We start from the raw sequence: 14,656 nt of genomic DNA on the forward strand, positions 1-14,656 counted from the left end.
AATAAAATAAGAGGACCATGAGGACTATTTACTTACTATGGTAAACAGATTTTCACTGAAGTATACTATTACTAATGTATGCCTCCAGCAAGCACTCACATAGTCACTGATGGCATACACGGTTAGTATTCAGTTTAAACTTTTATTCTTTCTCCTATTAAGTATCATTTCTTTAAAACACAAGAAGCCAATATGCTTCAAAATGCTCTTGCAAAGTAACAAATTAGTGCATGTGTTACATATTCATAATAACTCACCAACTCCTCTGTGAAAGATTGCAAGGGTACCATCAGCCAGGGCCACTAACACAATTCCTTTCACATGTCTGCAAACAGGAAAGGGAATTTTAGGACTCTTTATTCAGGAATACGACATCACATGCTACCAAACTAGTTCAGAGGTTCTCAGAAGGCCAATCCGTGACGCATGAGCAACTTACACGAGAACCTAAATGAACACACTCTTTGCTTCATTGAGAAAGTCTTGCTACGAAAATGTTAGCTGAACTAAATGCAAAGCCTATGTGGTGACTCAGTTGTTTCACTTTCTAGCCCAAGTTCCTCCCCTCACTGCAGACTGTCAGGACAAGGTCCACAGACCAGAGACACACACCTTGAGAAGAACTAACAGAGTCAGCTCTTTGAACTTAAAAGACAAACTGACTTTTGTTGGTCAACATATAGTAAAGGACTAGTAAACAAATGCTCCAATCAACATAAAGTATAAAGAACATTCTAAAACAGATATAAATTCCTGAGTATTAATAGTTTTCTCTCCCAAAATACTAAAGAACTTTCAGTATGTTGAGGAATCAATTCGGCAAGTTTTTTCTTCTACTTAAAGTTCTCTGGTTTACTTTCTAGCTAGAGTTTCAATCTCACTCATACAGAGGGTTTAAAAAATAGGGACACTGATTTAGTCATGAAGTAAATGTTAAGCTTAATATCTAGTTTATACCAAAATATATCTTTTAAAAAGGAAGAATTTCTAAAATAAAACTTACACAATACTGAGAATCGAATCTTTAAGTTTAATAGAATGGAGACATTTCCTCCACTGGGCTACAGATGAATGGACATACAAACTGTAAGAACAAAATCAAGACTGGTAAGGCATAGAGAACATCAAGTAGTTGCTTATATCTAATAAAGGACATAAAGTTCCTTCAGGAGGAAAAGAAGAATAACATAAAAATTTTAGGGAAAAACAACAAAGAGGGTAAGACCAGGCCTAAGGCAGAGAAATAAGTGGCTTAAGCAAACAAACATATGAAGAATGAAAAGCCAGAACTAATACATGGTTAGGTAGTTTCGGGTTATCCCATCAGAATCCTTGGCTATAAACCTTTTTAAAAAATAATCTTACTTTTCTACTAAACTGAGCTATAACTTTCTGATGTCAGAGTGGTTTATATCAAGGAGTGATAAACTAAAGCCTGTAGGCCAAATCCAGACATCTACCTGTTTTTAGTATAGTCTGCAAGCTCAAAATGGTCTTCACATTTTTCCAATGTTTGGGAAAAAATAAAAAGGAGAGTATTTCATGACATGTAAGATTTATATGGAATTCAGCACTCATAAATAAAGTATTATTATTGGAACATGGCCACACTAGTTCACTTCCGTATTGTCAGTACAATGGCTGCTTTTGCATCACAACAGCGAAGTTGCTACAAAGATCACATGGCCATAAAGCTGAACATATTTCTTATCTGACCCTGCACAGAAAAAGTGTGCCAAACCTTCATTTTTTAGTATTAGCCCTCCATGGAAAAGATGCACTAGCGACCCTGCTTAACCTTTGGAAAAGCACAATTCTGTAAGATTCCCCACACTACTGCAAAGTAAACAAACCATATAATATTCATTTTCATCTCCTAAGCTTTTGGACTGTGATTTGTCTTGGTTTTCCTAGTAACTCTAATAGGAAGTTAGGAAGTAACTCAAATAGGAAGTTATGCTTAAAATTGGGCCTTTTTGCAGCCAAAGAGATTGCTTTAATCCCTACTATTCCCTGAACACACTCCAGCCTATATAAACCTTCTATGCAACAGTAATTGTCTTTTGTTGGTCAGGATCTCCTATTTCTAGATCACCCAGATTTTCAAGTTTTATTTACCTCTTTTTCCAAGAATATTATAGAAAAGGCACATTCTGTGACAGATAGTTTACTATTCAGAACCAATCCAAGTCCACTTTATGAGGTAGCTGCAACATAACCTCAAAATTGGGTATATATAAAATTCTTTGGTTTAATAGGAACTTTTTGTTTGTATTTGTATATACAAATTTCACTTCACAAGCAAAAATGAAAGACTAAAGACTTCTAACATTAAAGGAGTTGGCACCCACCAGCCATTCTGAGCTCCGAGCCACATAGTTGGTAAAAGGCTACTCATTTTCTGGGCTTCTTCCCTCACCAGGTCTTGTTCATTTGGCAATACTGATATTTGATCTTTATATGCATCTGAGTCATTACTGGAAAAAATGGGACAAAAGGAAAAAAATCTGAATATGTTTAGTTAGGATTGATCATTTTTGCATTTTAATTTACAGTTAAAAAAAATAAACAACTGAACACTAAAATTTCAGTAAAGCCAAAGTTAAATAAATATTTCAAAAAGAAAGAAAGAGAGGGAAAGGAAAGGAAAAGGAAAAAAGCAAGGCAATGGGGAGGGGAGGGGAAAGGGAGAGAGAGGGAGAGAGAGAGAGAGAAAGAATGAGGGGGTTCCCAGCATGGCTCAGCAGAAACGAATCTGACTAGCATCCACGGGGACAAGGGTTCGATTTCTGGCCTCCCTCAGTGTGTTAAGGATCTGGCGTTGCTGTGAGCTGTGGTGTAGTTTGCAGACGCAGCTCGGATCTCAAGTTACTGTGGCTGTGGTTTAGGCCGGCGGCTGTAGCTCCGACTGGAACCCTAGCCTGAAACCTCCATAGGTCACAGGTTCGGCCCTAAAAAGACCAAAAAAAAAAAAAAAAAAGAAAGAAAGAATGAATGAAATATATGTATTTCAGCAATTGTACTATAAGTAACATTAACATACCAGGAGGTCCAAGGTACAGATTAAGGGAGTTAAGACACAGTGATGAAATATAGCAGTTAATATCCAGACTATAGTTAAAGTTCTCCCTTACAGTTATTTTGAACTTTATGACTTTCTTCTGTGGGGAGAGGAGGAAGAGGGATGGTTTATCTTCAAAGTAAACACATACACACACACACACACTTGGGTGAATTATGAAGAATTTTCTTTTTTTTCTTTCTTTTTTTTTTTTTTTTTTTGTCTTTTTTGCCATTTCTAGGGCTGCTCCCGTGGCATATGGAGGTTCCCAGGCTAGGGGTCAAATCAGAGCTGTAGCCACTGGCCTACGCCAGAGCCATAGCAATGCGGGATCCAAGCTGCATCTGCAACCTACACCACAGCTCACAGTAACACCAGATCCTTAACTCACTGAGCAAGGCCAGGGACCGAACTCGCAACCTCATGGTCCCTGATTGGATTTGTTAACCACTGAGCCACGACGGGCACTCCAAGAATTTTCTAAAATAAATTCATAAGCTGAAACATGCTTGTATTCTATCCGAAAACCTTCTTTCTTTTGGACTGTCAGAGGACATTTACCTAGGGGCTATCAAATTACAAACAGACAAATCAATCAGTAAGTATAAAATGATGATTTTATTCTTAAATTAACAATTAAATGTTAATTAAATATTAATAGGCACTTGATTGCTCTATTCACTAAAATGAAGAATATTAAACAGTAAAAAGACTCCAGTTTGACAGATACCCTTGTTATCTTTCTATAAGGCCTCGAGAAGGGAAGAAAGAAAAATTAAAGAATTTGCTAAATGGGTATCCTTTTGAAAGCAGAGTCTAAAACAAATTGTTTTCTAATAAAATGTCTGCCAGAAATCTAAATTCAAAAGGTCATTAAAACCCACATAGGAAATTTAAATTTAAATAGTCAATTTTGTTGATAGAGTGGGTGTGAGAGAAGGGGTAGGGATTAAAATGGCAAAGAGTTATTAATCGAATGGAAGATAGTGAGTACAGCAATTTAAAAAAATAGAGGAGAAAATGACTGGGAAGATTTCTGACTCATATACTTTATAGGGAAGATTTTTTTAAGTTGGAAGGAAAAGAGAGCAAATGGGGAGGAAAAAAAAAAAAAAAGATGTCCAGAGAGAATGTAAGACAGATGAAGACATAGTAAGAATAAGCAATAACATCTAAATTTGCCATAACAATGTCAATGAGTAGGAACATTTTGGCTACTTGAGATCATTTTGGTTCCTTTTGAGTACACTTATCTCGTTTGCTATTTTGTTGATCTATCTGTATACCTTGACTGATACACTGGTGAGAGGTCTTCTGGGATTTGAACTCCCAAAGGATCTGTAAAAACATGCTCTGTGTACACGCCAGCTTGGGAGATGTCCACAGTATCTTCAGCTGACCCTGCATTGCCTTCTGTGGCTTCAGTTGCTTCTTCTGCTGTTGGAACATTTTCATCAACCTCACTATTTTCTGCTTCCTTTTCTAAAAAGTAAATAAAACATGCTAAATATTACAAATTTGAACATTTCTCCCAGTAATTTCCCTCACACAAACCCTCCTCTAGAGAATCCCACTCCATTAACCCCTTCTTTTCCAGACTATATAATAAAATTGGGAATTCTTGATTTCTTGATTTCATTTAACATTCACTATAGCATCTTCTTTCAAGCTCTTTCATCCTTGTTACTTTAAGATCTAAGTTAAGTCCATAATGAAGTATCTGGGACAGGCTCAGACTCTATACAGGTGGAATCTACAGAGGACAGATATACCTGGTGGCTTTTCCGTCACTGGAGAAGTTCCGTTGGTACTAGGGGAAGTGGCGACTGCTGTCACACCTTCGGTAGAACAACCAACCACTGTGATGCCTCCCAACAGACTATCTGTCTCTGTTGAGCTATTGCTTGTCATGCTTCCACATAAAGATGCTTTGTCTACCTGTCCAGATTCTGAAAGCTCTTCTCCTGCAGGGTAGTCTGTTTCTCGTGCTCCTGAAAAACAAGATAAACCTTCACTTAATAGCTAAATAAATTCCTATAAATAAAATTTTCCTCGATGAAGGCAACTGTAGATTTGAAAAAGTGTGAAGACTTAATAAAAGTGTGAAGGTGAGACAAATAGCTATTCAAATACAATGCCAAGATGGTCACTAAATTTTATTTAAACTAATTTAAAATCAATTCACAAATTGAGAAAGTAGCTTTAAAAACTAATTTAATAACTTCTATTAACACAAGCACAAGTAAACATGAAAATGTCAGGAATGACGCTTTTGTTCTTAATATGAGCTCTTCAGCAGCCACCTAATGAGATTAAAAATAATGAAATCTAAATATTTCTTAGAAGTCAGCAAAAAAATTTTAAATTATCAAGATTACTATTTGAAATATGAACTTCCACCATTACTAAAAATTAATACAGGAGGTTCCCACTGTGGCTCAGTGGTAACGAACCCAATTAGTATCCATGAGGATATGGGTTCGACCCCTGGCCCCGCTCAGTGGCTTAAGGATCCAGTGTTGTCATGACCTGTGGTGTAGGATGCAGATGAGCCTTGGATCTGGTGTTGGTGTGGCTGTGGTGTGGGCTGGCAGCTGTAGCTCCAATTCGACCCCTAGCCTGGGAATTTCCATATGCTGTGGGTGCACCCCTATAAAGAAAAAACAAAACAAAACAAAAACACAGCCTAGGTGTATGTAAGTTCCTTAAGATATTAATAACAGGGAGTTCCCTTTATGGCTCAGCAGTAACCAACCCAACTAGTATCCATGTGGATGTGGATCCAATCCCTGACCTTGATCAGTGGATTAAGGATCTGGTGTTGCCATGAACTGCACTATAGGTCACAGAGGTAGCTCAGATCTGGAGTGGCTGTGGCTGGTAGCCACGGCTCCAATTTGACCTGTGGCCTGGAACTTCCATATGCCCATGGTTGCAGCCCTAAAGAGACCTCCCCCCCAAAAAGACATGAGTAACATATTTTAAAACTAAACATTTACCATATGCTGATAAATCTCTTCAGTTCTTTTTATTTAGAGAGCTGTTTTTATTCATATCATATTCAAAATTTTATCATAGTCAAATATCATATATACTACAAAAAACTTGCCATCATTTTAACCATTTTAAGTATACAATTCAGTGGCATTAATTACATTCACAATGTTGTGCAGCCATCACAGCTGCACAAAACTTTTCCATCACTCCACATGGAAAATATGCACTCATTACCTACCCCTGGTAATGTCTAATTAAATTTTGTCTTCATGAATTTGCCTACTCTGGATAGCTCATATAAGTAGGATAATACACTATTTATTTCTGGGTCATTTTACATAGCATAATGTTTCCAAGGTTAATCCATGTTATGGCACGTACTAGAATCTCATTCCTTTACATGGCTGAATAGTATTCTACTATATAGATAAAACATCAACCTCTTTAATTTTTAAACCAATGTTTTAACATCACATAATATTTTATCCAGAACTTTAGAAGGCCTTCCCTTACTAATCAACCTAAATAGCCCCTTTCCCTCTGTCTCCAACTCATCTTCTCATATTTCCATTGTTTTATTTTCTTCACAGCATCTGAAAATATCCTGCTTAGTCATTTGTTCCTGGTTTATTTTTGATCTTCGCCAACTAGAACATAAACTCCATGAGAGAGTGGTACATAACTATCTCCAGTAACCAATCAGTTCCTGTCAGTTAAAGATCTATGCACAGTGGAAAGAGAAGAGCATGAGTCACTCTTACCTGGTACACTAGCTATACAAAGAACATGAGAGTTGCAAACAGTGAAGCTATCTAAGATGTTGCCTGGCTGAACAGCATCAATAATGATAACTTTTGTAGCTGAATGAGTGCTGGTACAGATCCAGACTAGACTGGATAATTCTTCTTGATTTTTTAACTCCTTCTGCTGTTCCTGCATAGGCAAAGTAGGGAAAATGAATGTTTAAAATGGTATGTATATGCAAATAGTCATACGTTATGCTATTATAGTAAAAGGCAATACCATTTCAAATTTATTTCCAGATTATTTGGAAGGTTGAAAATATAACCACCATTCAACAATAATTAGTAGACTAAAAAACTAGCAGTTAAAGCAGATCAGTGATAAACATATTTTGGTTATTATACATTTGTCAAAACTCTTTGAACTGTACCCATTCCGAGAGTACACTTTAATTTATGGAAAATATACCCCAGTAAAACTGATTTAAGGTGGGGGCAGGAATAAGGAGTAGGCAAGGGCATAGTAATCCCAATTAGAAGCTGGACCCACAATTAAGTTTGAGACCAAAGAGCTAAACTTTGGTCTCAGAAACCAGGTCAAAATGTTAAGTATAAGCACTTACCTTAAGTTCCTGATCTAACTTGTCTAAACTACTCTGAGATGCACTTCGCTGTTTACTGCCTTCGGATTCCAAACCAGCAACATCCTTATAAAATACACTTGCTCCAACAACAGAACCACCATCTCTGGTCTTCCCACCTGATAAATTGACTCCAACAGCACACCACAGCTTTTGGGGTTAAAAAAGGATGGTATTAAGTCACTTTCTCTCTAAAAATGTTTAGAATTTTCACATTTCTTTTAAAAAATCTAATGATTACAAATAGAGGGCTCTAATAGTCAAAGTATTCAAGTCTAAAACTACAAAATGGACAATAACCCCACCCACAGGAGAATTTAAATTTTTTTAGTTTTAAAAAAAACCAACTCAGAGCTTAAGTAATATTTCCTTTAACTTCAAAAATTTTTTATTACCTAGTGAATTTTATTACATTTATAGTTGTACAACGATCATCACAACCAAATTGTATAGCATTTCAATTTATAGCACTTCAATTTATAGCACTTCAAAATTAATTTACCTTCATTGATGCATCTTTTTCATCTAGAGGTCTGAGATAGACAGGCACAGGTAAATTTTTCATCTTATTTTCCCCTTGTCCATTGGTTACCTTATGATTGGAGAGGGGAAAGACACATTTGTAAACTTCATCAGAAGTGAACTTACAGAACCACTAACCACGGCTGTTTCATTATTTACTCTATGAAATCAAGTTCAAGTTAATTTTGTCATTCTTATTTGAAAAATAAACAGAAAATGTAATGGCAATTAGAGAGAATAAAATGATATGGGGGCTTAGAAAAGATATACTAATTCACGGACCTGTTAGTACCCGCATGTGAGTGTGCATGCGTGCGTGCGTGTGTGTGTCTATCTTTTAGGAGTAGGGAATACAATAAGGTTCCTGAAGACCTGAATTGAGTGGGCTTTTTTTTTTTTTTTTTTTTTTTTTGGCCGAGCTCACGGCATGTGGAAGTTCCCAGACCAGGGATTGAACCCACGCCCCAACAGTGAATATGCTGGATTCTTCATCTGCTGAACCACAGATACTCCTAAATTGAGTTTTATTTTATTTATGTATTTCTTTATGTATTTATTTATTTATTTTGTCTTTTTAGGGCCACACCTGCGGCACATGGAAGTTCCCAGGCTAGGGGTTGAATCAGAGTTAACAGCTGCAGCAACATGGGATCCAAACCTCATCTGTGACCTACACCATAGTTCACAGCAATGCTGGATCCTTAACCCACTGAGCGAGGCCAGGGATCAAACCTAAGTCCTCATGGATGCCAGTCAGGTTTGTTACCACTGAGCCATGATGGGAACTCCCTGAAGTGAGTTTTAAATAACAGTTTGAAAGGCTCCATGACAATGGCTTCCTCAAACATTTAAAATAGTTTTTTAAATGAAATCTTCAAATATTAAAAATAGAGCAGCACACCCCGAGTCTCATGTACACAGCCATCTCTTAATGATCCCTCTCCCTACTCATAGACTCAGAGGCATTTCTTTTGAGCTGTAGGGCTTTGGAAAACAGCCTGAAAACCCCTACCCTCAACACTTCACTAGCCATGTGCCAAGTCCAAGCAGCTTGAAAGGAGCAGGTTTAGGATGTACATTTCGAGTCCTTCGTGCCCAGGCATACACGCCTGTCCCCTGGCATTTCCCACTAGATGCTCTTACCATGGTCATACGCTACCTGTTTGTACTTCTGAGGCAGGCTCCAGCCAAAAGCCTGCACTCTACCATCTTCCTTCTGAACATGTGCCTTTACCTGACGATACTGTTCCCTCTTTTGTTCTCTGCGTGAAGCTAAACTAGCTTCAGTTCTAAAAGGAAAAGAAATTTCCTTTTTAAATTAAGCAAATTAACAGTTTATCTCCCTTCTCCTGCTAAAACAGCAGAAATAACAAGAAAAAATTATCTTTGTGTCAGACACTTTAGAGACACTATATTATTTAATCCTAACACATCTGAGATAGGTTATCATACTCGTTTTATAGGCAGAGAGACTGGGGCTCTGAGAGGTTAACATCCCCAAGTTCATATACCTAATGAGTAGCAGGATCAGGATGGGAAGTCAATTCCTTCAACACTAAAGGAAATTCAAACATTTAGGACAAAGGCTTACATGAACTTTCAAAATTCCTATTAATATTTATCAATGTTACCATACCAGCAAAAAGGAGCTTTTAAAAAATTTCTTCTCTTTATGAAAACTATGAGCAACGTAGGTAGTCAAGTTACAGGAATAGTTTATAGTTTTATCTAAACCCTTATAACTCATCTGATAAGAGGCAAAAATACTCTGAACTGTTACTATAAAAATGATTTAGGCCATAACCACTACTCTGGAAAATACTTACTCTTCGCTAAGGAAATCAAAGGCTTTGGACTTATCCCCAGGGAGTTGAGATAAGGTGCTGCTTCTTTTCTTGACTGAAGGAGTAACATGAGATGTGGGTGCATTGTATTTCAGATTAACGGGTGGTTCAGGCTTCTTAGTAGTGTTACTTGAGGAGCTGAAAAGTCGGCTGAAACTAAAAAGAAGTAAGAGAGGATTTGTTTATAATAAGTGTGTATGTAAGTGTGATGAAAAACAAACCACCATTTCCCACAAATTCCAGAGTAGCTTTCATGAGGCAATGAGTTAGAAACCAGCAAAAAAAAAAAAAAAAAAGTTTGCAGTCACACACTGCAGCCTTAGCAGTAACTCACAGCCAAACTCAGACATTCAGGAAAGAGAAACTATTGCATAGAATGGCAGATCCTTGTTCTTTAATTGGCAATTCTCATAATGAAAGGAAGATTTATTTATTTTTTGGGTTTTTTTTTTTTTTTTTTTTTTTTTTGCTTTTTGCTTTTTAGGGCCACACCTGCAGCATATGGAGGTTCCCAGGCTAGAGGCTGAACTGGAGCTACAGGTGCCTGCCTAAGCCACAGCAATACCAGATCCAAGCCGCATACACCACAGCTTGTGGCAACGCTGGATCCTTAACCCACTGAGCGAGGCCAGGGATCAAACCTGCAACCTCATGGTTCCTAGTCAGATTCGTTTCCACTGTGTCATGATGGGAACTCCAAGATGTTTCTTAAGTACAGGGAAATTCTCATAAGGAAGAAATAAAATGAAATGGTTCCTTTAGCCAGTGATTGTTAAATAGCAAGGTTATGGCTTGAACAGAAGCTTAGCAAGCCAGTTCTAAAAACAGTCATAGAACAGATATTACCATTTTAGCACACATCTTATACATTCCCTTAGTAACCTCAATTTAAATAACTATTTTCACATCCACTCAAAAAAATTTTTTTTTCAATTAAATAGCAGATTCATCAAAAGGGGGGTAAGTTTTAAGCACAGTAAATGCACAATACTTCTGGCGCAAACCGTTCAAATGCAAAACACATACACACACACACTATTCAAACCCCACAAACACTAAATTTCTAATCTTTACTTTGTAAAGTTCCTTACAATCACATAACCAGTGAATCAATAACTTATTTAATGGGGGTCCAGGAAATTATCAACTCTAAGAATAATTTTGCATTCTTTTATTAATTCAGCAGAAGGTTCCACCAAATGCATAATCAATATGATGCAGCTTACGACAGCTTTTTTTTTGGTCCTCAAGAACAGCCTTACCGAGCTGGCATACTACATACCATAAAAAAGAAAAAGTTCAGTTTAGCTATAAATTCTAAATTTAAGAAAGAAAGCATGAAAATACAAAATCATTCTTAAAAATAAATTTTGATTCTCATCTTCTTGCATCAAAGTGCTCATGTTTTATGTGTTTTTAGATACTTACAACTGCCAAATGCTTGACCTTTTTTTTTCCTGCATGGCTGGATTTTCTCTTGATGCTCTACAAGGAAAGGGAAAGGGAAAAGGAGAGAGACAGGGAAAGGGAAAAGAAGAGGGAGAAAAGGGAAAGATGTGTTATTAGTGAGTCGTTCTAGCTTTCTATCTGAAGAACAAGGGACCCAAGAAATTCAGGAAATATACGGAGTTTATTTCAAGTTTATTACAAGTTCAGTAAGTAGTTACTTTGACATATCATGTTATCAGTCAGCCAGCTAAGGCCAATACAACTAATATAAATAAAATACCATCTCTCCCTCAAAGAGCTCAGACTACTGATGGAGGCAAGATTGCTATCGGTGCTAGACAGATAGCCAACAAGCCTAAATGTCAAGTTAACCTAAAAGTTATCTTCCAACTTTCTCTTTGATCAAAATATTGCCTTGTACATTCCTATCTCTACATAAAGGTGTCATTTGTCTTATACTTTCAAATTTCAAAAACTAGCTTACAACCTTACCATTCTGATGGGTCATTTTCACAGGACTAAAACTTTAACATCATGGAAAAGTTGAGCACGGAAGAAAAGAAACTAGACTGACAGACAATTCAACAAAATTTCAAAAAGGAAGAAAAGGCATTTCAAACTGATTTATTAGTAAGGTTGCATGGATTCTGCTATCACTATCAGATGCACAGCCCCCTTTTCACTTTTTTTTGTTTGTTTTGGTTTTTTTATTTTATCTGTTTTTGTTTTGTTTTGTTTTGTTGCTTTTTAGGGCTGCACTAGCAGCATATAAAAGTTTCCAGGCTAGGGGTCAAATCAGAGCTGTAGCTGCCAGCTTACATCATAGCCACAGCTAGGCAGGATCTCAGCAGCGTCTGCAATCTACACCACAGCTCATGGCAACGCCTTAGCCCACTGAACAAGGCCAGGGGATAGAACCCGAATCTACACAGATACTAGTCTGATTCATTACCACTGAGCCAAGATGATAACTCCTCTCCCTTTGTTTAAGATTAAATTTAAAACATCTTTTAATTCAATGGAGAAAGTTTAAATTTACTTTTATTTGCACTTGTTGACTACCATTTGGCTTCTAGAATTAAAATTAGTAATGAAAAGTAGAGCCTGCCCATATGCCTCCGTTTAAGAAATATTTACTCATTATTTAGCTAATAACCATTAAAAGGCTGGTGTTAAGAACATACTTATCAGTACATTAATTTCTTTGTGCAACAAATAAAGATTACGATATTCATCCTCTTTCTTAGCAACTATAAGCAATTACCATTTTTACAAATTGTAAATGTGCCATACAAAATGTTTTGTTCATTATTGTTGAGCAAGTAAAAGAATATCATTAGGAAGTTCAAGCTGGTGGTTAGAAAATATGTTCATATACTTTAAAACAATGTGTCAGTGTGTACTGCTTACTGATTAACGTGATGTGACAATCTGAACTCAAAAATATGGGCAAATTAGGGGGCAACTAGTTTATAAACTTTTCATGAGCTCTTTCTAAAATTAAAGTAAGGAATGCTATTACTGAGGATATGACCATTAGATGGCAGCATTAGATGAGATTTAAGCTCCAACTGACAAAGATATCAACGCAAGTTGGATTTTGCATGACTCGTCAGAAAGGGTAAAAAAAAAAAAAAAAAAAAAAGAAAAAAAAAATCAGGGGAATTCCCTGTTGTGGCTCAGTGGAAACAAACCCGACTAGTATCCATGAAGATTTCGGTTCAATCACTGGCCCCACTCAGGGGGTTAAGGATACAATGTGACTGAGTTCTGATGTAGGTCCTGCTGCTCGGATCCCATGTTGCTGTGGCTGTGGCTGAGGCCAGTGCTATAGCTCTTATTTGACCCTTAGCCTGAGAATGTCCATGTGGAGCACTTGCAGCCCTTTAAAAAAAAAAAAAAAAAAGGAGTAATTACAGTATTTTACAGGAAGACAATGAGTAAAAGTGATTTCATTTCTTACGTAGCATATGAAATTTTTACTTTCTCCTGACACTATTGCAAAAGTAGTGTCAAATTTTTATATTCTTTCGAAAAATGGCTGATAAAAGAAATTTCTAAACACTGAGGTATGGGGAAGTCATTCTGGCTTATACAAGATGTTATGCTAACTAAAACAGCTTGTTTGTGGCCTATCAAACATACATTGTACACCTGCTTTAATTATTAGAGAAAAGGGTGCATCAACCAGAAGTAAAGAATGTCCACGTGACAAATAAAGATGAAATGCCTCCCTTCCTGGGACACCAATGCTCGTACTCCTTTGATGATAAGGCTTCCTTCCCAGGTGCCAAGGCCATACTGACTCACTGTGTATGTGTTGATCTGTTTTTTTTGAAACCTTGAAGGAATATATCCCTGATTTATTTGATGCTGTTTCTTCTTACAAAATACACAACTGTGCTGAAAATCATGTTTCTCCAGAGCAGTTCCTCAGAGTTAATCTGAGAGGCTGTCTCCTAGGCTACAGTCCTCAGTTTGGCTCAAGTAAAACTTTTCTATTCCTATTATAGGTTGTTTATTATTTTCATCAACAGACATCATTTAAGTAATAACAACTGCCTTTTAGCTGTTGTGGGAACATTCTCTAAGAGCCCTACTGGCCTAAAAGGCACCCAACTTTGATAATATTCTGTTACTAACTGCCAGTGTTTTTTTTTAGACCTCTCCTAGTAAACAGAGCAAGAGGCCTGGATCCCCAGTGCAGGAAGAACTCTAGTTCAGAATGAAGGAATAGTCAAACATTGCAAACAAAAAGCAAAAAAACCACCAGAGGTATTTCTCATACAAACCGAATCATCTCTGTCCATCGAACAGCTTCCTGAAGCTCCATCAATCTCTCTTTATATTGGTTTCTCTCCATTAGAACTCGGGCCATTTCTACTCTAGTAAACCGCTTCCTTTGGGCTGTGGGAATATCACTCTATAACGAAAAGAAGACTGAAGATCACTCTGGGACCCTGAATCAGACTGAAGTAATATCTTTAAACTTTTAACATTCCTTAAATTTTTATTCTTTTTACAGCTACACCTGCAGCATATGGAAGTTCCTGGCTAGAGGTCGAATGAGAGCTACAGCTGCCAGCCTACGTCACAGCAACAATGGATCTGAGCCACACGTGCGACCCACACCACAGCTTGCAACAACACGAGATCCTTAACCCACCGAGTGAGGCCAGGGATTGAACCCATATCCTCATGGACACTACATCGGGTTCTTAATCCTCTGAACTACAACAGGAACTCCCAACATTTCTAATATAAATAGCTAATTTAAAGAAAAATGGCCTTACAAAAATAAAATCTATAAAGAGATTTATTTAACTGCTTATGACTGAAAAGTAGAAAATTTAATTTCTGAATATAAATACAAATATTTAAACATATTATAAAGGAAAT

At 37.0% G+C, this 14,656-nt stretch overlaps 1 protein-coding gene across 20 annotated transcripts in view; it reads right to left on the minus strand.

Moving 5' to 3' along the window:
* The window catches only part of SPAG9 (sperm associated antigen 9), a 144,961-nt gene that overhangs the window by 17,583 nt on the left and 112,722 nt on the right, over nucleotides 1-14,656 (minus strand). For 13 of the 20 annotated variants that reach the window (XM_021067204.1, XM_021067203.1, XM_021067206.1 and 10 more), the window contains 12 exons: nucleotides 14,050-14,180; nucleotides 11,237-11,293; nucleotides 9,791-9,964; nucleotides 9,124-9,253; nucleotides 7,945-8,034; nucleotides 7,425-7,592; nucleotides 6,820-6,991; nucleotides 4,834-5,052; nucleotides 4,348-4,543; nucleotides 2,352-2,477; nucleotides 1,004-1,084; nucleotides 258-325 (listed from right to left, as the gene is read on the minus strand). In XM_021067204.1, the coding sequence (XP_020922863.1) occupies nucleotides 258-325; nucleotides 1,004-1,084; nucleotides 2,352-2,477; nucleotides 4,348-4,543; nucleotides 4,834-5,052; nucleotides 6,820-6,991; nucleotides 7,425-7,592; nucleotides 7,945-8,034; nucleotides 9,124-9,253; nucleotides 9,791-9,964; nucleotides 11,237-11,293; nucleotides 14,050-14,180 (1,612 nt within the window). Of the gene's footprint in view, nucleotides 1-257; nucleotides 326-1,003; nucleotides 1,085-2,351; nucleotides 2,478-4,347; nucleotides 4,544-4,833; nucleotides 5,053-6,819; nucleotides 6,992-7,424; nucleotides 7,593-7,944; nucleotides 8,035-9,123; nucleotides 9,254-9,790; nucleotides 9,965-11,070; nucleotides 11,083-11,236; nucleotides 11,294-14,049; nucleotides 14,181-14,656 lie in introns of all 20 variants that reach the window. The other 7 variants (XM_021067194.1, XM_021067200.1, XM_021067201.1 and 4 more) reach the window with 1 other exon arrangement.

This window comes from Sus scrofa, chromosome 12 (assembly GCF_000003025.6).
Source record: "Sus scrofa isolate TJ Tabasco breed Duroc chromosome 12, Sscrofa11.1, whole genome shotgun sequence".
Lineage (NCBI taxonomy): Eukaryota > Metazoa > Chordata > Mammalia > Artiodactyla > Suidae > Sus > Sus scrofa.